General features: G+C 45.6%; 1 protein-coding gene across 1 annotated transcript in view; it reads left to right on the top strand.

Moving 5' to 3' along the window:
* KIF11 (kinesin family member 11) overlaps positions 1-24788 on the top strand; it is a 1847788-nt gene that overhangs the window by 666350 nt on the left and 1156650 nt on the right. Inside the window, exons 9-10 of the mRNA XM_044055639.1 lie at positions 12550-12792; positions 13077-13172. Coding sequence (XP_043911574.1) covers positions 12550-12792; positions 13077-13172 — 339 coding nt within the window. The remainder of the gene's footprint in view (positions 1-12549; positions 12793-13076; positions 13173-24788) is intronic.

Genomic DNA, 24788 nt, shown 5'->3' with positions numbered 1-24788 from the left:
TTGATTGACTGGTACAGCATTCAAAGGTTGTCTGAAAACAAGCTACATTTCACAGTGGTTGCTTTATCTTTCTTGCCTCATATTTCCTTCTAAGGATAAGGCATTTCTTGGAGGTCTACCCAAAAGTAAGACGCTTTATCTGTGTAGTTGGTCTGCTTTCCAAAGGAGCAGATCTTTGAGGGGAGGTCAGTTACAGTAGAATTACCTTCCATGTATGGTTATCCCCTTTGGGGGAAAAACATGTACCCGTGAATTACCACATAGGTGGCAGTACACTAAACACCAAAAGTGTGATGAGACTTGGGGACACAGGTGGACAGTGGTCTCACTTTCGATAACCACATCGCCACAACAGTCAGGAAATCCTATGTGGCACATTTCATCAAGGGCTTTTCATCAGAAAAAAGGCTGTCATTGTCCCACTGTACTCATCCCTCATTAGACCCATTATAGAATACAACGCTCCGTTTGGTATGCACCTCTCAAGACATCTGCAACAACTGGAAAGGCTGCAGAAATACCTCGCTAAAAGAATCACAGGCCTAAAGCAGATACCCTACGCTGACCGGCCTTAAACTCCAGCTATACTCTGTTGCATATCGTCTACTCAGAGGTGATCTCTGCTTAACATACAAGGCAATGTCAAACCCAGAGCTGTTGGACATGCTACACAAAGAAATCCCAATACCTCAGAGCCACACGCTCCTGGGATCTAAACCTTATCACAACAAACAAAACATGGTGGAGGGACTGTGGAATAGACTGCTCATACATGTCAAGCAGAGCACCTCTTTGGCCCTCTTCAAAAGGAACCTTGACAACTGGATGGGAGAAAGGAAATTCACCCTGGTGATTACGTCGGTCTTCTTGCTAGACAGGGTTCCAGGGAAGTAAATAGTGTGGGAAGAAATAGCCAGGGAATTATGGCTGTTCGTATAGGCCCTAGGGCCGATGGCCTAGTACCAACCTATGAACCAAGAAAACCCCCCTTGTTCAGTGTAAATGAAGCTTTTAGCTTCCTGTGTTTCAGTAACTGGCATAATTTCTTTGGCATTTCACCAATAAGGTGGTGGGAACATTGTTTATTCATCCATCCTCAACCACTTTTTCCCATTTTGCATGTGGGTTAGGGGCATCACTTCAGTGAGAATCATCTCGAGCCAAAGTTCTGTTTATTTTGTGTAATTTAGCTTTGTATGCTCTTGAGTCACACAGGCAAAAGTTGAAATGTTGGGAATATTCTCAGTACTTTGACTTTTGTAACAAAATAATTTGAGCTCTGTATTTAAGATGCAGCTGAGACATCTATTTCTTTACCTTATTAAACCAGTAAACCATCTGCAAAGGAGTTAATTGTAAACATAATTTTGATATTAGATTTTCATCTTTCACTGTTGCAGTCCTAACATATGGGTTATCAGTCTCCCAGTAGCCCTCAGTCGGCCCCAATACCAGAGTCCTTGGTATATGACGTCGGCTGCCGTCTGTTGTAAACTGATGTCAGAATGTCTGGTGTAAAGGGAGGCGGCCGACGCCATTTCCCTATTCTTTCTTGCCACGGAGCCTGAAGGAGATTCAATTCGCAGTATTGCCGGTCGGCCGTTTACCTTCTTTCTGCATTCAGACTGCCAAGTTGAAGATTCCTTCAGATAAGTACCCAGTTGGGGATCCTCTTTTCTTGCTTTAACAAATATCGGATAAAGTTAACTGTCTTGCCTGTGGAAAACAGATTCCGCACCATGATTTTCATTCCTATTGTACAACTTGTTAGGGGTGTCCCTAACTGCGATCTCTGTGCTTCTTCATCCTGCGTACCATACGCTGTAGAGCTAAGATTTTATTTAAGCATTTTGGAGTCTGGCCTGAGTTAGTCGGTATGGCGTCCTCTGGTCTCCTGACTTTGGATGTACCTAGGAAACGCAAGGACAGCGACAGGCTTAGGGTTAAAGCTGCTGACGACATGCCAATGAAATTGGTAATCGGTCCAGCGATAGCTAGTGAGGTGCTTTCGCAGCCCCTACATTACGCAGATTTTCAGCCACAGGCCTCTGCAGAGACCTTTACGGAGCCCTCCATGCTGCAGGCTGCTAATCTTGTCTTCAGACCCTCCACCTGTCGCCGCCTCAGATGGGTCCAGAGCCGCTATGCTGATGCCGCCTCTTACGGTTTTGTATGTCCGGGCAGCGCCTGTTAGCTTGGGCTAAATTATTCCCGGCTCCACCAAGTCTCCCCTTCAGTTTTTCCCTTGAAAGTAGTCTAACTCTCAACCGAAGCACTTAAAAAGCATCCTACAGTCGAGCAGTTGCTCTTACCTAATAGTAAGCACTAATATACCCTGACACTTGATTGTCCAGCAGGGCAAGGCTCATTATTCTCCTCTCACCAACCAAGCAGCTCACCCTGCTTTTCAGGCATGACTAAAGGGCAATTTCAGGTATACTCTCCAGTCCAGCTGGTGAACTTGGGTATCCTGAGGCAATGTTACTACTGCCTCATGTACACAAGACAATCCTCTCCTCCTACTACAAAACATTAACATATGCGAGAGATGTAATTATATAGCTAAATTGGAGGCTAAGCTCTCATCCCCGGACTGGAACAGGCAGTCACGAGGAGAAGGTTAACACTTGCACCCCATTTCCAGCCTCCCATAGACATACTAAACCAGCACTGGCAAAAAATACACAAATACACAAAGTCATACTCAGAGGCTCCAAATAAAAACCTGCAAAAGCATCAGACCTCCAGAGCAGACGCACAAAAAAACCTGCACCTCCCGTCACAAACCAGACAACACACAAAACAGTGTGCCGCACATTCACAGCCCTTAAGGCGAAATAACATGACTAACACACTAGTAATAGGCGACTCTATAGTCAGGCACACTAATCTCCCACTCACTAGGCTGGACAAGGTTACTGTTAGCTGCCTGTCTGGAGCCAGGATCCCCCCATAACACAAGCACTCTGGTCACTCCAGAACAAGTATAACTGTCATTGTTCATGTTGGTGTGAATGACCTCTCCCTGGACTACATGAAGAGAGACATGGAAGAGCTCTCTGATCATGTAGATCAGGCGGGTATGACCCTGACCTGGAGTAGCATCCTACCATCACCAAGAATGATACAGCAGTATAAAGAAAAAATGATAAATTTCAACAATTGTCTGAGCTTCTGGTGTCATTCAAAGGGGAGCCAGTGTCTGCCAGCCTGCGACGACATGCTCGGCAAGCCTCATTGCTTCACAAGAGACTGCTTTCACCTGTTACCCCTAGGCTTTAGAATATTGGCCAAGGCTCTTGCTGCCCCCATAGTGCCTTTTTTAGGCAAGGCTCAAAAGTCAAACCCACCTCCGTAAACGGCACAAATAAGAAAATGAGGGTAATGCTACTCAACGCCAGGAGTTTAAATCTCATAATGTTCGTGCTTGAAGCACTCCTCAGGATGATGGAGAACATGGACAACTGTGCAGTAACTGAAACCTGGTTCAAGGCTCCAGAGAGCACCCCAGCACTACCGGGCTACAACTCGTACCACGTTTTGACCACAGAACATGGACCGAAACACACTAGGGGGGGTGTACCCATATTCATCAAGGATACCTACACCTCCAGGTTAGTGATGCAGCACGATACTTCTGAGATCATCCTTGTGCAACTAACATCGGGCAAATCTGCAGTGCAAATTGTGGCCTGCTACAGATCACCCTCCATGACCCAGGACCACCATTCCACCTTTCTGGAGACACTGCAAAACTTGAAGGTCCTTCTAACACCCTGATATTGGGCGATTTTTAGTTGCTGTACTGTTAACTGAAAGAACTACTAAAGTACAAACTCCCAGGTACAGCGCTTCCTGGAATTTATCAACTCGAATGCCCTGGATTAGCTGGTAAACTCCCATACCAGAGGTGCAAACATATTGGACCTGGTCCTCACCAACATGGGTGACAGGTGTTCCACACCGGAGGTCAACATGTCAATGGTTAGATCAGACAATAAACTAATCACTATGTCCACACCACCACCCCAACCAAGGAAACCACAGTGAAAAACTTTTCTATAGCAAACTTCGCCTTAAGACAGAGGTTAGTTTCACAGCCCCCATGCTAAAGGAAGTGTCCAAGATGCAGTAACCTTTTACAAATGTACTCTGAGCACCTACAGGGATGCATGGATCGTGTCATCACTAGCAAAACCAAGACTCACTCCCCTAAGAGAAAAACCTGTCTGGTCGACTCCTGCCATAAACAGGCTATATAATAGGAGGAGGAAACTAGTTCAGAAAAGAAGCAAATCCCAAGAAGGAAAGACATCCCTGATCAGTATCAGTAAGAAACTGAGGTCCCTCATAAAATCATCTAAGGCTAACTTCGAAGGTAAAATAGCAAAGGAATCGAAAGATAACCACAAAGCTTTCTTTAGCTACGTCAAGAATCTGAAGAAACTCAGATATGCTTTGAGTTGGTGCACAATAACACAAAATATACTCAATCTACTGATATTGCCAACATCCTGGCAGATTTGGTGCAAACTTCACCTAACTCTCACCCCCAAAAGGGCCCAGAACAATACCGGAAAAGTGTAGTGTCCTAGAAATCACTCACTGGTGAAACGGCCCTTACAAAAGCCAAAACGTGTCAGTGGGGCCAGATGGTGTCCCAGGCTGCATCTTGCGGGGACTACAGAATGAACTAACCCCCCACCTAAACTGTTCAACCTCAGCCTCTCCACAGGCTACGTGCCCAAAGAATGGTGCACAGCAACTATTATTCTGCTCCACAAAGGATGGGCCACAACTGGCCCTGTTAACTATTGTCCCATAAGCCTGACTAGCCTGGTTTGCAAGGCTATGGACTGCATCATCATGGAACTCATTAACAGACATTGGGAACCTCCAAAGACTTGACCAGACTCCGTTTGGCTTTAAGGGTAGATCATGCCTACTAAATCTGGTTGACTTCTAGACAGTCACCAAGGCCATAGATGAGGGGAAGGTGGTTCACACAGCCTACCTTGACCTTGCCAATGCTTTTGACACCAATCCCCACTCAGAAATTATAGAAAAACTCACCAGCCTGAACATAAACCCCTTAGTCACGAGATGGGTTGCCATCTAGCTTGCAGACAGAACTCATGGTAAGAATAGCGGGCTCCAGGTCTGACTCTAAACCATTCACAAGTGGTGTCCCACAAGGCACGGTCCTGGGACCCCTACTGTTCAGCATATACTTCTCAGAAGTACAGACAAACACAGGAGGACTATGGCTAACCAAGTTCACCGATTACTGCAAACTGGGAGCCGTAATAGACTCTCCGGCTGACACGGACATTCTCCAAAAGGGCATTACTGAGACTGACACCTGGTGTCAGTCATGGTCTCAAGATAAATGCCAAAAAATGTATAGTCATCCCGTTTGGGGAAAAACAAAACACCCATGAATTACCACATAGGTGGCAGCCCCCGTAATACAGAAGAGGTAATGAGAGATCTGGGGATCCAGATAGTAATCTCTCCTTTGACAATCATATTGCCAAAGTAGTTAGGAAATCCTATGTAGCCCATCTAATTACTAAAGGGTTCGCATCGAGCAATAGAGGTTATAGTGCCCCTCTACTCGTCACGCATCAGACCAATCATAGAGTACAATGCCCCATTTGGGATGTACCTCACAAGACACTTCAAACAGCTGGAAAGACCACAAAAGTACCTCACCAAGAGGATTACTGGCCTCAAACGTATGTCCTATGCAGCCCAACTGGAAACTCCGGTTGTATTTGGTGGCATATCGCTTACTCAGAGGTTATCTCTGCCTGACTCGCAAAGCCATGTCAAACTCAGAATTGATGGACATGCTCCACCTAAAGAAATCCAAGTCACTGCGAGCCACTCACTTTAGTGAGCTAAACCTCGCCAATACAATAAATGCAACATGCTGGAGGGATAGATTCCTGTCAGACTTCCCATGCTTTGGAACAAAATTCCTAACTACGTTAGGCAGAGCCCCTCACTAACACTCTTCAAGAGAAACCTTGACGAGTGGATGGATAATAGAAAATACACCACTGAGATCACTTCATTGGCTGTTTGACAGATTCTGACAGAGGCTTAGTTAATCAATGGGGAGGCGAAAGCGGACACTCTGGCTAGGGTTATAAAGGCCCTCTGGCAGATGGCCTAGTACTTGCCTATGAACCTATGAGACCAGAGCCAGACCAACTACCTTAGCTCAGACTTGTGCAGTTGCTAGGCCGCCTGAGTCCCCCTGGATTACTAGCAAACCTTTCAGCTGCAAATCTACCCACAAGCTGACGTCTGCCTCCTCTCCTGTGCCTCAGTCCCAGTTGGTAAAAATGGCTGGTGATGATCTTGCCTCTTATTTTAAGGGTTCTCATCCCTCCCCCCTGCTAAGAGGGCTAGGGAAATTTCTCCTGATGTTTTGTCTGAATCAGATTCTGAGGTTTCCAGTATTTCTGCTGGTGAGGAAGAAAATTCTCAACTTTTTTCTGGCTTTGAGGATTCTGATGCTGAGGGTTCTATCCCCTTTGCCTCCCCTCCAGAAGATCTTTTCCTTTAGGGATACTTTAAATACTATTGGGGAGCACTTTAAATGGGAAGTCAGGATTTCCCTCAGTCTAACAGGATCCGGGAATTTTTAGATTTTCCACAGCATAAACCTCTGGCTGTACATCCTGTTTTGGAGGCTGTGGATGATGTTTTCATGGAAAAATTCTTTGACTCTTAATGGTTCCTCCTGCTTCCAGCAAACCTGATGGGCATTATAGGGCTCGTGATTCTCAATTTCTTTTTCATAACCCTACTGCTGATCCTGAGATTTCCCAAGGTCCCATGGGTGTTAGTCTGCTATTGCTAAAAACCCTATACCTTCTGATAAGGAGTCTAGGGCTTTGGACAGGTGGGGTAAAACGGTCTAGATCACTGCAACTCTTGCCATTAGATTTGTAAATAGTCTTTCACATGCTTAAGTATCAGCACCATACTTTGGAGGCTATTAAGGCTAAGCTTGGGGATATTCCTTACATGTCAGAGAACAAAGACAAGATTTACTAAATTCTGCCAGTCTGGTTACTAAGCATTCATTTCATTGTGGTTTTGACAGCTTGGAGGCTTCCTGCAGGGCAGCAGCCACTGGTTCTGTTATTAGAAGGCATGCTTGGCATAGGGAGCAGCATCTTTCTGAACCTGTAAAATCCAAATTTTTGGATGTTCCTTTGCGCAAAGACAACCTTTTTGGTAAGGCTGAAGGAGGTACTGAAACAGTTGGAGGATAAGGCAAAATCTATGCAAGTTATAAAAGATTTCCTTCAGGTTCAGCCTCTTCGGTTTAGTAGGTGTTATCCTTCCAAGAACTGGTCTTTCCCTGATCCTGGCAAGTAGGGTAGTTCTAGGCCTAGGCGTTTCGGATTTTCCAGAGGGCAAGCTTCTGCCACTCAAAGGACTGAACAGTGGCATCCTTCTGCTAAATCCGGGAGTTCTAAGCCAGCTTCCCAAAGCAAGCATTCTCAGACTCCGGCCTACTTGTGCCTACCTCTGCGGGCCCAGGGTTTCCTTTGGGGGGAAGGTTAGCCAGGTTCGCAGGGGTATGGTCAACCATCACAGACAACAAATGGGTACTCAGCACAGTAAACCAAGGGTACAAGTTTTATTTTCAAACTTTCCCTGTTCTACAAGGTTACAGAACTCTGAGCAGAGGTAGAGAATCAAATATCTTCTCTACTTGACTATGGGAGCTATAGAGCCAGTTCCTGCAATTCAGGCAGGCCGAGGTTCTTCAGAATTTTTCCTGGTACCAAAAAAAGGGGGCAACTGGCACCCTATTCTGGGTCTGTCTATTCTAAACACTTCAGGTGATTCACAAATTCAAGGTTCTCAGTCTTCAACAGTTGCTGCCAATGCTGGACAAGAACTCATGGCTGGTAACTTCATCTCAAGGAAGCACTGGGGTTCATGGCTTCCTGTATCCTGATTACCCCATATGCAAGGCTGCATATGAGAAATTCAGTAGTACCTAAAGAATCTTCCCTGTCAACACACACAGGGCTTGGACTTTTCTTCCCCTTATTCCCCGTCTACAAATTGAGTTTCTTTGGTGGGCGACAGCCTGTTCTCAGAACAAGGTTCTGCTTTTCCGCCCACCACCTGCCAGCCAGGCCGTCACTACAGACTCCTCAGATTATGCATGGGGGGCACATCTGGAAGGCAGGGGCATACAAGGAACTTGGAGCACCCAACAGATTCATCTGCACATTTATTTATTTTTATTTTTTTATTTTACATTTGTTAAACAGGATAGTCCAACTGGATACATGTCCATTTTCAGTGGAGGTCCGGGGAGAAAAGCTCCAAAGAAACATTTATGCAAAATATACAAAGAAAATATACTAACATGTTTCTACTATATACAACAAGATCATATTAATGAGCAAACTTTAAGTCCTTGCGTAGCACATTTAAAAATATCAAAACATATGGAAACAATATTAAGGTATGTTAACTATGTAGTCACATCATGCATCTGAAAGGGGTATTGATAAGCCTGTGTAGTCTTAAGAGACTGGAAGGCAAGGGATACTGCAGTAAACTTAAGCATTGGCAGTGCAGCAGGCCTTGCTGGCATTCAAGGACCTACTCTACCCTGGAACTCATCAGGACAGACAGTACCAGTCATGTGGTACATCAAGCAGTAGAGGGACTCACTCTTACCCTTTATGCAGACACAGCATGAAGCTATGGTCCTTAGCAGCTTCCATGGGCATATACATCTCATAGCCCAGTATCTTCCAGGGAGGCTAAACTCCTTGGCGGATCAATTGAGCAAACATGTTCTGGATTCTCAAGTGGCAATTGAACAAGATCATTTTCCATCACATCACTCAGCATTGGGGCACTCCTCAGGAGAATCTTTTCTCCTCTCACAGCAATCTCCTTCCAACCTTCTGCACCAGAGAGTTTTACGACAAAGCATGGAGAAGTGGACACTTTGTCCTTCCCATGGGCACAGCTCTCAATTTATGCCTTCCCTCCTGCCTCTTCCCAGAGTGCTGTTAAAGATAAGGGCCGAAAAACCAAAGGCTTCGCAGCCTCTCCCAAGCTCAGCCTTGGCTTCTTCCCCTAGTACCAGATCTGTTGGTTCAGGAAGGTGGAGGTTTCTTCATCCTAATTTTCAAACTCTCTGCATTTAACTGCCTGGCTAATGCTTTAAATCTTTCCCAGCAGGTGGTTGAAGTTCTTTGAGGCCATGAGGCCTAGCACTTGGAAATCCTATGCAGATAAATGGTAGAGATTATGTTCTTGGATGCAGGCTAAAGAGGAGTCTTCCCAACCTTCTCTTTCCCTCATTCTTGATTATTTAGCAGGTTTGATTAATGGTGGGCTGTCCTTTTCAATTAAGATTCATGCTTCAGCCATTTCCTATCATTGTTCTTCTGAGCAACCGATTTTTCCTCACTCCTTGATGACTGTTCCTGAGGGGAGCTAGCAATCTTAGACCTCCCAAAAGAGCTCCTACTCCTGCTTGGGATCTTAATTTTGTCCTGGAGAAGCTTACTTTTCCTCCCTTTGAACCTGCTGCCTCTGCAGACTTAAAGTTCCTTTCATGAAAGACTGCCTTTCTTTTTGCTATTACTTCTGCCAGAAGGATTTCCTTTCATTTTTTCATACAGACTGGGTTTCTTTGAGAACTAATCCCTCCTTAATGCCTAAAGTGGTTTCCAGTCTGACACTTAACCAGTCTATTCGTCTGCCTACATTCTTCAGTAACCTCCAGAATAAAGGGGAAAAGATTCTGCACTCTTGATGTGCACAGACAGTTGAGATTTTAATTAAATAGGACTAAGCCCTTTTGGAAGGCTCAGCAGCAGTTGGTTAGTTTTGCTCCTGGGGCTCAGGGTAAAGTTATTTACAAGCCATCTCCAAATGAATTGCTCACTGTATTCACTTTTGTTACCTGGAGCATGGAAAGGTTCCCCCAGGGTATTATGACCCATTCTACTAGAGCAGCCTCTACTTCTGCAGCTTTTTTGAGAGGTGGGCCTACTAAGGACATTCTAGAAGAAGCCACTTGGTCTTCTGTCCATACTTTCACAAAGCATTACAACCTATCTTTGTTTTCCAAGTCTAGGGCTGGTTTTGCCTCTGCAGTTTTGCAAGGCCTCCCTGCCAATCCTTAATCTGTGATTCTTCTCCCCCCTTTTTTCTTCCTGGGCTTTGGGAATCAACCCGCAAGTTAGGACTGCAACAGTGAAGCACAACACAGTACAGTTGTGTACACTTACCATAAATGTAGAATTTCGAGTGTATTCACTGTTGCAGTCCTAGGGTCAAGACCTCCCTCCTCCTCCTAGGGTGTTTCTCCTTCTGTTTACCCTAGCTGAGGCCCCTACTTAGCTAGTGGTTTATTTGTTTGTATTTGAAAATTTTATGTACATGCTTATTTTTTTTTTTGTTTCTATCTTTTTCTTTGGAAGCATTGGCATCTATCCAAAATTTTTAGCCTTCTAGAGGCTTCTGGCATTTGAGGGCAGAAACAGAACAAAGAAAAAATTATGGCTGGCTGATGCTTATATACCCTTAACAGAGATGGCGAGGTGGGGATTCGACATCAGCCGAAGCCGACCCGACTTTGGAATCCGGCCCGACTGAAGAGGGCTGCCTGGCGACAGGACAACCCAGTTATGACTGCAGCAGACTATCGAAATTCGGACATCTACATTTATGGTAGGTACAAAACTGTACTTTTCCCACCCTCCATTCCCCATTTTTTCTTAAGGCTCAGACTAATTGTTATTTTTGGATGGCTTTTTTCCAGGGTGTTTCCTTCCTGGATTGTCCTTTTGGGGACTCCTGACAGTTAAGGCAAGAAAAACCTGAGGAAATGGCGTTGGCTGCCTCCCTTTATACCTGATGATCTGGCATCAGTTTACAACCGACGGCAGCCGACATATGCCAAGGACTTTGGTATTCGGGCCGACTGAGGGCTACCGGGAGCCGGATAACCCATATGTTAGGACTGCAACAGTGAATACACTCCTCTACATTTATGGTAAGTGTACACAGCTGTACTTTATCATGCATCAGGCATCTATTTCAACTTATCACTTTAGTTAATCTTACTGTAAGATTTACAGTGTTTTTTTCATAGAGTTCTGCCTTTTTAGGGCTTTACTAGTCTAGGATGCGTATCTTTAGAAGTGTCATTTCATTGGATAGTAATTATATAATCCATTTTTACAAAACTTACTGTGCAAGATGACCCATTTGCATCTATTAGACATGCTTCACGTAAAAGAACATTGGGATGAAGTGATTTCAAATGTGCTAGGGGCACATGGGTGCCTTGCATTGTATGACTGGATGTCTGTGTCCCCAAATGACACACTGACCATACTCGTAACACTCAGTTGTGGTAAGCTGACATCACAACTGCACTTCCTAAAATACCAGAGCAGTATAAAATTAGTGGTTTAAGGTTGCTGTTATCCTGTTTTGTATGGGTCTGTAATAATTCAAGTGTGTAGTGTAGGCCTTCCTTTGTGTAGAGAATAGCAGATTACCAGGATCGGTTATGGAATATTCTGTCTAGTTTTGTATCATTTGGTACAAATGGGAGTGTAGACAAAACTGGTAGTGGTTTTCACCAGTACTGTGTATCCCCTTCAGATTGCCATTCTGACTAGATTGAAGTTCTTTATTGTGTATCCTTCTGGTGGTAGTCTCTGCAAAGAAGCCACTTTTTTGCATGTGAGTGGCTCATATTTTACATGTTAAAGTTGCCCCCCTTCTAAGTACGAGTTCACAGTATATTAGTTTACTAAGTTGAGTATGCTGAAGTTTCTGCATACAAACTGAGTCTGTTCCTTTTATTTGCATGTTTTTAGTACTTGAGTCATCTACAAACTCAAATAGGGAGCAATTGCCATCCTTTCAGGTATCATAAAAGCTGTGGTAAAAAGCTTCTGAGCTTTTCGTTTTCAGACTAATGTGTATTTGAGCCCACTTTGGGATTCCGTGATATTGCTTTTAAGAAGCTCCTGTACTTGTCTGTTTTGGAATTCATCTAGCTCCTTCTGAATTTCTTATTGCTTTTTGAAGATGTTAAACATTTTCAGATGTAGTATTTCTTGTTTCCTGCATCTCCAAGCAGTTAGCAGTTATTCTTCCCAGCCTTCTGTGCCACTTGAGTTCAATTTGTTAGAAACCATTATGAAACATCTAATCTGGGTAAAAAAAATAAACGGGGGTGGGTGGTTGGAGTCTAAATAGTGCCGGATGTCAATATCTGTAGAAGTGTTGTGGTATTGCCAGTTTCTTTTCTGGCCACTGCATTGTTTGCTCATCTTTGTTGTCTTGTATATTTACAACATTAATGAAAAAACTAAATTGCTTTAATTAAAATATTTGTTGGTGTTAATCTTTGGTTCTAGGATACTTTGCCCAGAATTTAATCAGTGTGGCATATTTAAATCCAATGATTGCAACTTTGAAAAGAACATCAGTTAATTTTCTGTTTTAACTGTTTTTTCTTCCTAGGTTGATCTTGCTGGAAGTGAAAACATTGGCCGCTCTGGTGCTGTTGATAAGAGAGCTCGTGAGGCTGGTAATATCAACCAGTCTCTACTGACTTTGGGCAGAGTGATAACTGCTCTTGTGGAGAGGACTCCTCATGTTCCATACCGTGAATCCAAGCTAACTCGAATTCTGCAGGATTCCCTTGGGGGAAGAACAAAGACCTCCATTATTGCTACAATTTCTCCAGCATCTATAAATTTGGAGGCAAGTTTCTTCTCTCTTCCTGGTTTGATTGGTACAACTTATTTTCTGTTTATACAAGAGAAAACTTGTTTTGCTACTGAATTTGTTGAGTTAATAGTTTACATTCCAATTACCTGCTACAGAAAGGATGAAAAATTCCACTTCAGTCTTTTCAAATGATTTGTATTGTATGTTGTAATGCACTTGCCAGATGACTGGATGAGCTCTCTAAAATTAGTGCCTCTCCATTTAAGCAGTCTGAATGTTAACTATGTTGGTTGCCACTTTGTATTTTTTGTGAATAGGAAACTCTTAGCACTTTGGAATATGCCCATAGAGCAAAGAACATAATGAATAAGCCTGAAGTTAACCAGAAACTCACAAAGAGAGCCCTTATCAAGGTAATAAACATTTTGACTGTAATTTAGATTTTTGTTTTAAAGTGCAACAGAATATTGGAAGCTATTATCCAATATGTTTGTATATACAGTAGAATGGTCTGGCATTTTGGAAAATTCTGCATGGTTTGTTTTACTGTTCCATAAATGTGTTGCTGAACCATTACGATAAGACTGCAGCTGCCATGTTGTATTTATCTTTGAATCTTCTATGGTTGCATTCTTTAAATGTCAGTACATTTTGCTTCTGGTGTTTTTCTCTGACTGGTAAGCAATCATTTTTCTAAGTCTGCTGTAGAATCTTCCTTGGTGAATTTTTGATTGGATCTTCAAGATAAGGGCACTCCCTGTTGAATTGTAAGGTATCAAAATCCTATAATGTTATGTGATCCTATCTCGCCTACATTCTGACTGATGGGTTCGGAGCCGATCCCTCGGCTCCGACTCGGCACGCTTATGCCAAAGAGCGAAGTCTCTTATTGGCTGAGCATACTGTATCCCAGGATGCACCACTACCAACCCCCCAGATCTCGTTTGCCGCTAACAAGTGAAGACGTGGTCTTGAGCTGGCTGAGCTAAGTAGTGATTATTTTCACCAACTTTCTGTCAGGAATTTCTTTATTCTTCAACTAAAAGCTGTTTTAACAGCTATCTTGTGTTTAGAGTGCGTTTGGAGAAATTTACTTGGTAAATTCTTGTGTTGAGTGTTGATTGACTAGGAGTACCTCTTGTGTGGAAAGGCCTTTCCCGGTCTTTTTGGTTGTTAGGTGACTTCTGTTCTGTTTAGGGATCTCGGATCCTTTATACTGCTGATAGTTTCTTTTTCTTTAAAAAGGACGACAAAGCAGAGAATTTCTTTTTCTGTCATAATTACAGTGTTTGTACTGTGTTTGGCTAGTTCACTGAATAATTTACCGGAATGTCTCAGGTTCCTAGGCCTTCAGGCTTTAAAAAGTGCACCAAGTGCAACTTTAAAATGTCTATAACAGATGACCACTCTCTCTGTGTTTGTTTGGGTGCAAAACATTTGCAGGAGTCCTGCAGCGTGTGTCACGCTTTTTTCCTCGAGGGTCCTCCAAGAGAGGAAAAATAAGCTCATATTAAAAGGCCTTATAAAACCCTCCTTTGAAGAAGCTTTAGCATCCTCTCCTTCTCCTGCTAAAAAGAAAAGGGCGTCGGCTCCGACCGCCAAAAGACATAGGCAGGTTTCTCCTTCGGCTCCAAGGACTTCGGAGCCGAGGGCGGAATGGTGTGCCTCGATGCCACCAGTCTCGACTCCTCTGGCTTCGGAGCCGATGGCTGGGGCATCAAGAGGCGGGTCACCTTCGTCGGCTCCACTGGTATCTGAGCCGATGAAGGTTGTCCGCTCAGACACTTCCTCCTCTGCGCCGAAGTCCTCCTCGGCACCGATGGAAACTAGTTTGGGTATTCCTTCGGCGCCGATAGTCATCGAGTCGCCTCGGAGCCGGTCCCCTAGCCCCTTGGGGCCGTTGGAGAGGCCATCTCGAACCCGTTCAGTATCCTCTAGGTCATCGAGGATGTCAGATTCGGACATAGACAGGGTGCTCCAAAGACTGTTCCAGTCCCCAGTCTTTCAAAAATTTGTTTCGGCTCCGACCCAGTTGGCTTCGGAGCCGGCGACCCATGCCCATGTCATTGCCATTCCTCCTCCGACCGCCCGGCTCCGTCGGAGCAGGTGCTGTTGGAGCCGGTGGAGGTCTTAGGGTCGGCTCCGACCCTTACTCCAACCCTGGCCTTGGGTCCGAGTTTGGTACACGGACTTCTTCGGCTGGACCGGGGTGATGTTTGGGACCTATGCTGTCGGTTCCGAGCCTCCCTCTCGGTGCTTGGCTGCGGGACTTCCGTCTGCTATCATGGCTCGGGGACGGACACTCCCAGGATTCTGGGGTCCGGCTTTCAGAGCTATGAGGAGTGTCTTGGCCAAGTCTTCTTGCCATCTCTCCGGCTTTACCGGCACCTTCCTGGGCGTGGAGACTGGGTCTTTGGCAGTTCCCTGTCCTTAGGCAGCGGAGCCCCTGGGCCTGAGGTTACCCCACTGGGGTTCCCCTCCTCCTGAGGGTTCTTCGGAGTTGTCTTCAGAGGAGCCCCAAGGAAGAGATCGTGCAAGAGGAAGCACGTGGACTCCCCGAGTCTATTACATCGGACACTGATCTTGATGATGCGGAGGGATCCCGAAGTCGTCCTCGGATGATGTCTCATTTGCAGACATTTTAGAGATCCTCAAACAACGAGGCTGGATATCCAAACCCCCTCTGCTGATGTCAGTGCTTCTCAAGGCCTTTGGGGCTCTGCCCTCCGCCTCCTGGGTGTCTCCGCCCTTGAGCTCCTGGATTTGGTTTGTCGGGCGTGGGAACACCCAGATACCGTGGAACCAGTGCCTTCTCGTCCTAACAAATTTTTGTCTGCCCCACCCGAGAAGGAGTTCCTGACTAAAGGCGTGGCTGTAGATGCCATGGTGGTGGCATCTGCTACACAACAGGGCGTGGTAGAGGCTTCAACGTCCGTCCATCCTCCTAATAAGGAGTCTAGGAGCATGGACCGCGGAAGCGCACCCTGACTTCAGCGGCCTTTACTTTAAGGTCCCTGAATTATTTGGCACATTTTACCAGGCTTCAGAGGGATCTGGTCAAGGAGCTGTCAGATTCCCTCTCTGGTAACCTACCTGAGCAGCTAGCCCAGTCGGTTAGCTCTCAGTTGGCTATCCTTACTTCAATTTCTAACTCGTCCATGAGGCTCATTTCATATGCGGCCGAAGGGGCGGTAGAGCGGCAGGCACAGGCGTGGCTCACGGAGACAAGCCTGGCTCCGTTGTGTCAGTTTGGAGGCCTTCAAGTCTTCCTTCGACGCTCCCTTTGATGGGTCCTCTTTGTTTGGACCTAAGGTTAAAGACACTCTTACCGCTGTGAGCAAGAGGGAAAAACTTTATCTGCCGTAGGTGCCGTTATTCCACTCCTTCGGCCTTATCCCAAGGCTAAAGGAGGAGGGAAGATGTGGTTCCGCAAATCACGTAAGTTTTTCCCTCAACAGCAGGAAGATTCCCCTCCAGAGGCAGAGGACGGGGAAATTTTTCTGGGAGACGCCGTCCCAGAGGTGGCAGAGGGCCCCGCAATTCTGGAGACCGCGAGTCCTTTAAGTGGCTCTTCAGCCTCCCACACTTCATGAGGGATTGCCCGGCTGTGCTGCTCGAGCCAGTCGGGTGCCGTTTGCCAAGCACCTAAAAGCCTGGGAGTCTATCACTCAGGACAGATGGGTGCTTCGGATTATTGCCGGAGGTTACACCATTCCCTTCACACACTCACCCCCACCGTCCAAAAAAATCCCGGACCCACCACCCAGTCAAAGGGAAATTGCAGCCGCAGAAGCTTTAAAGCTGCTAGAAAGGAGTCATCCAACGGTCCCCACAGACCAGATCGGATCTGGAAATTACTCAAGGTTCTTTTTAGTGCCAAAAAAGACAGGGGACCTGAGACCAATATTGGATCTCAGCAGACTAAACCAATCCGTCACGAAATCCAAATTCCGAATGGTCACGTTACAATCCATTCTCCCATTGTTGAAGGATGTTTGGATGTGCTCCATAGATCTCAAGGACGCCTATTATCACATACCGATACATCGGGCGTCCAGGAAGTATCTGCGCTTCAGCCTGGGAGACAGTCATTTCCAATTTTGTGCACTGCCCTTTGGTCTCACCACAGCCCCCAGGGTGTTCACCAAGTGTTTGGCAGTAGTAACTGCTCACCTGAGGAGTCTTGGATTCCAAGTGTTTCCCTATCTGGACGACTGGCTCCTGACTGCCACCACCAGTCATCTACTAATGGACAACCTCAAAGCCACCATTTCCCTGGGTGCTACCCTGGGAATTACATTCAATTGGTCAAAGTCTGTCTTGCTGCCCTCTCAGCGCATAAGGTTCATAGGAGCAGAGATAGACTCAAAATTGATGCGCGTTTTTCTTCCTACCGAAAGAATTCAAACTTTACAAGGCCAAGTTCAAGCCCTGCTTTCAAGATCCAAGGCCCCAGCCAGGATGGTCCTGCAACTTTTAGGTTCGATGTCTGCCACGGTTCTCCTAGTTCCTCTGGCAAGACTGCACATGAGGATTCTTCAGTGGCTATTATCGACTCAATGGTCCTTTCAGGATCTTCCCCTCAATCACCCCATTATCATTACAGAACGTGCAAACGGGACCTTCGCTGGTGGCTTCAGCCGTCCAATCTGAATCAGGGAAGTCCTTTTGTTATCCCCCCTCCGGTGGTCACCCTGACGACGGATGCCTCCCAGACAGGGTGGGGGGGGCATTGTCTGGGCAGGTTAGTTCAGGGTTCCTGGCTTCCAGACGAAACCTTTCTCCACATCAATGTATTGGAGATGAGGGCTGTACTTCTGTCCCTACAGGCCCTCCACAAGTTTCTCCCTCAGGGCATTATCGCTATTCACACAGACAACATGTCAGTGGTCTGGTATCTAAACAAACAAGGAGGGACCAGATCTTACCCCCTTTGCAGAGAGGCCATGAGGGTGTGGGAATGGGCTGTAGCTACCAGCCGTTTCTTGGTAGCGACCCACATTCCGGGGAAATCCAATATATTGGCAGACAGATTAAGCAGGACAATTCTCTCTCCTCGAGTGGTCCCTGAACGAAACAGTAGCAGCTCAGGTTTTCAGAAGATGGGGGACGCCGTGCTGTGACCTGTTTGCAACACCACAAAACACGAAGTGCAAAAGGTTCTTCTCCTTGACTCCACATCAGGGGGAAGCAGCTATGGATGCTCTAGCACAGCCTTGGCCAACAGGGCTACTTTATGCCTTTCCTCCGATTTCACTTCTCTCCAAAGTCATTCAGAAAGCTTCTCAATTGGGGTCCACAATGATACTAATTGCTCCGCACTGGCCTCGTCAGGTATGGTTTCCCTACCTGAAGAAACATGCGGTGGACGATCCTTGGGTTTTAGATCTAACTCAGGATCTGCTAATTCATCAGTCGGGACGACAACACCAGTCCCTTCACACTTTGAAGTTGACAGCTTGGCTCCTCCACTTCCGACTTTAGTCAGAAATCACACCTTAGACCGGAAGTTATTCACATTTTATCTTCGGCCCACAAACCCACCACTAAGAAATTGTACCTCAGTAAGTGGAAGAGGTTTGCTATCTGGGCTCAACTCAGGGGCTTAGACCCTATCACTGCCCGATCCCAGAGGTTTTGAAATTTTAACATCCTTGTTTAATCAAGGATCTTCAGTCTCTACTATTAAAGTCCAACTGGCAGCTATCTCTAAATTTCACGAATCCATGGATCCACCGTTGATGAGCAGCAGATTATGCAAAACTTTCATTAAAGGTGCGGGGCTGTTAAGACCCCCAGTTTTTCATCCTGCGCCTCCGTGGGTTCTTGATTTGGTGCTTCGCATTAACATCTTCCCCTTTCGAACCGGCTGCTACATGTGAGTTAAAATATCTGTCTTGGAAAACTGCCTTCTTAGTTGCAATTACCTCTGCAAGAAGAGTTTCAGAGCTTCAAGCCCTATCTATCAAACCACCGTACTTGATTTTTCACAAGGATAGAGTATCACTTAGGCCTAACCCATCTTTTGTCCCAAAGGTCTGTTCTAATCTCTGTCTCCAACAATCTCTAGAGCTACCAGTTTTCTTCCCAAAATTCTCCAATGAAGCAGAATACACTCTCCATAAATTGGATGTTCACAGGCAATTGCGCTTCTATCTAGACAGGACTCAGCAAATTCGTAAATCAGACCAGTTGTTTGTGTCCTTCTCAGACAATAAATTGGGTAAAACCATCACAAAAGCTACTATCTCCAAATGGATTAGAGATTGTATAACTCAGGCTTATTCCTCTTCAAATAAGCGACTTAAAACATTTATCAAAGCTCACTCTACCAGAGCTATGGCTACTTCTATAGCTTTTCATTCCAAGCTCGCTATTTCTGAGATTTGTGCTGCGGCTACTTGGTCCAATCCGCACACTTTCATTTCCCACTATAAATTGGATGTGGCATCTAAAGGGCGAGCATCATTTGGTTCCACGGTACTCAGGAGTGTTTTCCAGTGAGCCACCCAGGATTCAGGTGCTAGGGACGCTGTCCCATCAGTCAGAATGTAGGCGAGATAGGATCACATAACATCTTTTAGTTATGTACTCACCATAACTTCAGATGTTTGGGATCCATCTCGCCTACATTCCTAATACCCACCCTCCTTCCCCCGGCCTTGGAGATCAGAAGAGATTGAACGGTTTTGAGTTCTACTGTTTTATCTTGTTTCTTCTGACGATGTTATATAAGCAGTGCTTGCATGTGTGCATGTATGCGGACAAACTAGATCTGGGGGATTGGTAGTGGTGCATCCTGGGATATAGTAAGCTCAGCCAATAAGACTTCGCTCTTTGGCATAAGCGTTCCGAGTCGGAGCCGAGGGATCGGCTCCGAACCCATCAGTCAGAATGTAGGCGAGATGGATCCCAAACATCTGAAGTTATGGTGAGTACATAACTAAAAGTTTAGAGATGTCTGACCTTATGGGCACATAGCATGTAATGTATATCTTAGTGCTGTAATCTCCAGATTTTTTTGGGCTGCTGGCAAGAACCCCAGTTGAGGTTGTGATCCTTTTTGTTTAAAGTCTACCAGAATTTGTATGCCGAGTACTGGAAAGTAACCACATAGCTGTCAGATTACCAGCCTGTTCCACTCCAGCACTGGTTATACTGCTTAAACATTTTACAACTGCTACTTATCCAAAAAGTTTAACTTGGCTACTCTGCATCTGAAGGGAATTTTTCCCTCTATGAAGCTGCCAACTTTGTAGAAATCTTCACAAGAAGAACTGTAGTAGAGTGGTCCTATTAGCAGCAGATATAAGTTGAAACACTACTGAATTGATCTTGATTTGCAGAAAAGCACCAGGTCCTTTCTATGCCACCTGCTGTCCTTAAGTAAGCAATCCATTGCTTATTCATCAGTCCTTTGCATGTTTTTCTCATGAGTTTTTTCTTGTGCAGCAGAGAATAGTATTTATTCTCTAGTTCCTTGGCGATTTCAGCTCTCACTATCAAATTGAGACTGAAGGATATTGTGAGCTTCTCTGCCTTTTCCTCATTTTTGGTATCATTCCTTGTGAGATGCTGCCAGACCTTTGAAAGCTCTAGACTGAACGTTGGCAGCCTGTCATTGCAGTACCATCAAGGCAGTGTGGAAGACGCCCTTACACCACTGGTTCAGCTTCAGATTAGCTGATGTCCTTCAGCAGTTCCTGCCAAAGCAGGTATATCAATTTTAAGTATTAAGTTGCTTGTCTCTTTGGCCCAGCCATAAGGTACCAGAGACCACATCATTTTCTCACCATGTTAGCCGATGGTCTTAATAGCTCTGGAAAGGTGTAGAAAGTGTTTGTATTTCACTGTTGTCTAGGATGCTTAACTGTTTTCACCTTCTCACTAAGTGCACCTAGTAAGGTAGGAGCTAGATAATTCAAACGTTCTTAAGTGTGGACTTGGGATCTCATGAAGGTCATTGTTTATAATGTCCTGATTATAAAGTGCAGTATTTTTAGCTGCATGTGGTGATGCACATGCCTGAGCCTGCAGTTCTTGGTAAAGCTTATAGCGTGATGTGGCTTAAGTTTAATTTATTGAACGAGGAGCTATGGAACAAGGTTGTGGATGTCAACTCCAAAGAGGAGCTGTTTCAACCAGATGACCACCCAAGGGGTGATGGTTAATCATCTTTCTGTTAACTATGTTCCTTCCACTATTGTATCTGGCCAGCCGAAATGGAGGGTGGGGGTGTTTGTCATTTTCCATGAAGGCCTAGAGTATCACTTTTGTTTCTATCCATTCCCCTGTGCTGGTGAAGTCACTAACTCTACCGGTAGCTTTGCTTGAATTCCGAATATAGTCTGTGGTTGTGGGACAATGGATTGTTAGAATTCCCCTTAAGGTGCATTCTGGAGTTTGGAAGTTCTGTGGCAGATTGGCCTATTGTAGCATAGTGTTTGGGGCAGACTTTAAACTCTTTTTTTGCTTTGAGGAGGTTGGAGAAGGGTTTGGAGAAAGGTTTGAATTTGTTCTGTTTCTGCCATTTTAATTGGGTGGATGATCATGTTCTGGTGCTCAGCAAATGTGGTCGGTATACTTAATGCATTTGGTTTTGGATGGTCTGACTGTAGAGCATCTTTGTTGCTGGATGTATGAACACCTTTTAGCTCAGTGTCTGGAATTTGCTCAGGGAACTTCTCTTGCCCCACCCTTGGTGGGCATAATTTTCAGGACAAAATGCTGTCATTAATTTTGCACCTAGTGCTGTCATCTAGGGATTTGCTTTTGTGAACCAAACCTTCCAGGAAAGTTTTTCCTCTCTTGTACCAGAGTGGTTTGCTTCCTGGCTGATAAATCTAAAAAAAAAATAATTTTGGATGTGATATTTTGGTGCTGTCTTGGTTGCAGATCCTTGAGATGAATATAAATTGGATGAAAGTCTACTTTGATCATGGCACAGATGGATTTCTTTAATTTTTGTAGAATTGGACAAGTTCCAGTATTTGTGCCTGTTGATGGTCAGTGAGATCATGGTCTTGGCATCATAGATAAGGATAGAACATAAGGTCCAGATTCAAGCTTTGCACCTTCTGGATTCTTGTGATCTTCAGATGCCGTTTGCAAACTGAGAATCTGGGTGTTGGATAGAGCTGTTGGCAGTAACTACAGAACCACAGTTTCTGCCTGGTCCTTGTTGCTGGAACTTGGAGTGGTGGATTGTCTTCAGAATGTCTCTTCCTCTTTGCAGCTGAATCCATTGTAGATCTTTACCTAATTTACTTGAATGCTGGGATGCCACCTTTGTACACAGGCAACAATATTATGCCATGTTATTACTCCAGGTAGTGATATGATCAAACAGCTTATATGTACATATACATTTAATTTAGAAGCAGACTAAAAATGCACCACTCGTGATGTATTTGTTTACTATGTCAGTTTTGTTGCATAAAGTTTAACTGCTTTTATCTTGTAATGGACTTTTTCTTAAATTTTATAGCCAACTGCATTGTAACAAACTGTATTGACTTTTGGACTGGTGTAAGTTGGGGGGGGGGGGGGTCACCACTTCCCCTCCAAAACTTGACTGGCCTTCTGACCTCCAAAATTTCAAAAATGTCAACTTTCTACAACTACTAGGCCAATAACACTTTGACAATATTGCATGTTTTCATCTGAAGTCTTGTTAGGGTTGCGGTCAGCATTTTTTGAGGGATTTTTGAATGTGTGCCATTGTTGAATTCCCATACAGTCCTAACTGTAAGCTTCAAAATTACTTTGCATTAATATGACTATAAGTGTATTATGCTTGCACAGCCGACAGTGGTGTATGGGAATAATGCTTTAACTACAGGCCAGATGACCTGAGCTTGAATAGACTGCTTCAAGGAGTTGGCAGGATGGGTAATGGTTAAGTGGGTTTGTGCACCCAGACAACGCACCCTAATGATTGAGCTCTGGTAGAGATCAAAGGTATGCAGGCGGGGGGGCTTAACCACTGGGGGTAAGGCTGAGATTGAGCTGCATGTGGCTGCTTGGATGATGCACCAATGTAGCTCACAACACACTTCCTTGGATGGATACTGCCTGAGGAAGATTCTGCTTGAAGCCTGCCAAGCTAGCATCATACAGCTTCTATAGCTCCTTGGCAGTCCTAAGCATGGGTATAGCTAGTCTGGGAGTAGCTAAGGCAGGTTTGGCTCTCCCAGTGGAGAGAGCATAATGCTGCTTAAAAACTTGTGTCCACTACGGGCAAATGATGAAAACATTTTTATCTTGCCATGATTTACTACACCTCCCAAAGCTGCCTGCAGCAAAATAAGTACTCATTTCTAATTTTATTTTGTTTTTACTCATCTGCTTCGTGATTCCTTTGGAAAGCTAAATCTGTCCCATAATGCACAGACTGAGAACAAATAGCCCTAGACTTCCATTCATTTAGTTTGGAACACCTGAAAAAAAACTGCCAAGTTTGAGAGTCTGCAGCTCATGTCATTGACTGGTATGCGTAGAGTTTTACAAATGTTGATCTGAAGTAGGAGATTTCATTTGTCTGCAACCTGTGGGTTATGGATCCGATATTGGATCCGAACCGGCATGGTTTACCAGCTATGGATCCAAGCTCTCAGCTCCTCCCCTCACCCATAATGCCCTGCTCTACCCTCATGACCTCAGATCTCGTTTGCCGCGCATGGTGACCAGATTGTTTTTTCCAGCTCTCCAGCTAAGTGATATATTTAGTGTTTAAATTACTCAAATTTAAAAAATGTTTGGTTAATTTTGTGTGGAAGTGTAGGTTTCCCTCTTGTATTACTTTTTTTAGAGTTTTAATCTTAATTTTATATCCCTCCCCTCGCTGGTAGCGTAGTGTGTTGGGCCTGTGAGTGATTTTTTTTTTTGTTACTTTTACTGTAGTTCTAGTAACTTTATTTTGTTAGTTTGGGATGTCTGAAAAGCCCAAAGCCATTTTTTCTAAGTGCTCCGAGTGTGGCCATAAGCTTTCCCCAGCTGATGGCCACACTCGGTGTGTTAGATGCCTGGGGGGTTGAACACCTCACATCTGGATGCTCCATTTGTGCAGGGTTCAACCCCACGGCATTGAAGGAGCGGAGGTCCAAGCTTGTTTTGGCAGGTCTCTTGCCGCTGGACTCTGCTCCGGCCTCCGCTCCTTCGGGGGTAACTGTTACCATGGTTATTCCCTCTCCGGCTCCCCCTCCTCCTCCTGGGACTCAACCTCCCGTTTCTGGTTCGGAGGAGAGGGATGCTAGGAGGAAGGACCGGAGGGAGAAGCACCATAAGCGGCGGGCCGAGACCTCTGTTTTGGCCCCGCCAGCCAAGCGGGCTTCTCCCCCGGCCCCCTTGTCTGCTGGCTCTCCCCCTCCTCGGCTCCGGTCTCCAGTGTGTTTTTCACCGGGACCCGAGGAGGAGGAGACCCGATCTCAGTCGAGGCTATCGAGGAGGCACTCAAGGCCTACCTCGGTAGCCTCGTCGAGATCAACTTACAGCCTATCGGATGCTGATCTGGACCAGATGATGAGAAGGTTCATCCAGGCCCGGATGCAGATGGGAGTGCTCTTGCCTCCCCCCCCCCCTCTGGGGGGGAGCTCGACCCCCTTTTTCAAGCCAATTGCTCCTCCGACCCGCTACCCGGGTTCGGAGCAGTTGGAGCCGAGCAGCTTCGGAGCCGGGGGTGGGTCGGTGCCGATAGTACTTGGTACTTCGGATCCGACCCTGCCCTCGAGTGCATCGGATCCGACCTCTCTGAGCCTGGATCCGAGCCTCGGATCCAGGGGGATCAGTGCTCCTTCGGCGCAGTCTGTCGGAGCGCACTGTCCCTTCGGATCCGAGCGCTTCGGCGCCGGCTCCGATCCACTCTTCGGATCTGAGGGGGGGCCGATTGTCGGATCTTTTGGTCGAGGTCGGCTCCCCTTCTGCCTTTGATGTAGTGGAGAGGGCCCTGTTGAGGGTCTCCGGACCCCCGGCACTTGTTTCGGCTCCGTCCCGCGCTCCCTCTGCATTGGGTCAGGCTTCCACCATCCGGC

This window comes from Protopterus annectens, chromosome 14.part0 (genome assembly GCF_019279795.1).
Source record: "Protopterus annectens isolate FY-2018-M chromosome 14.part0, PAN1.0, whole genome shotgun sequence".
Lineage (NCBI taxonomy): Eukaryota > Metazoa > Chordata > Ceratodontiformes > Protopteridae > Protopterus > Protopterus annectens.
This window is presented reverse-complemented; position numbering and strand designations above follow the sequence as displayed.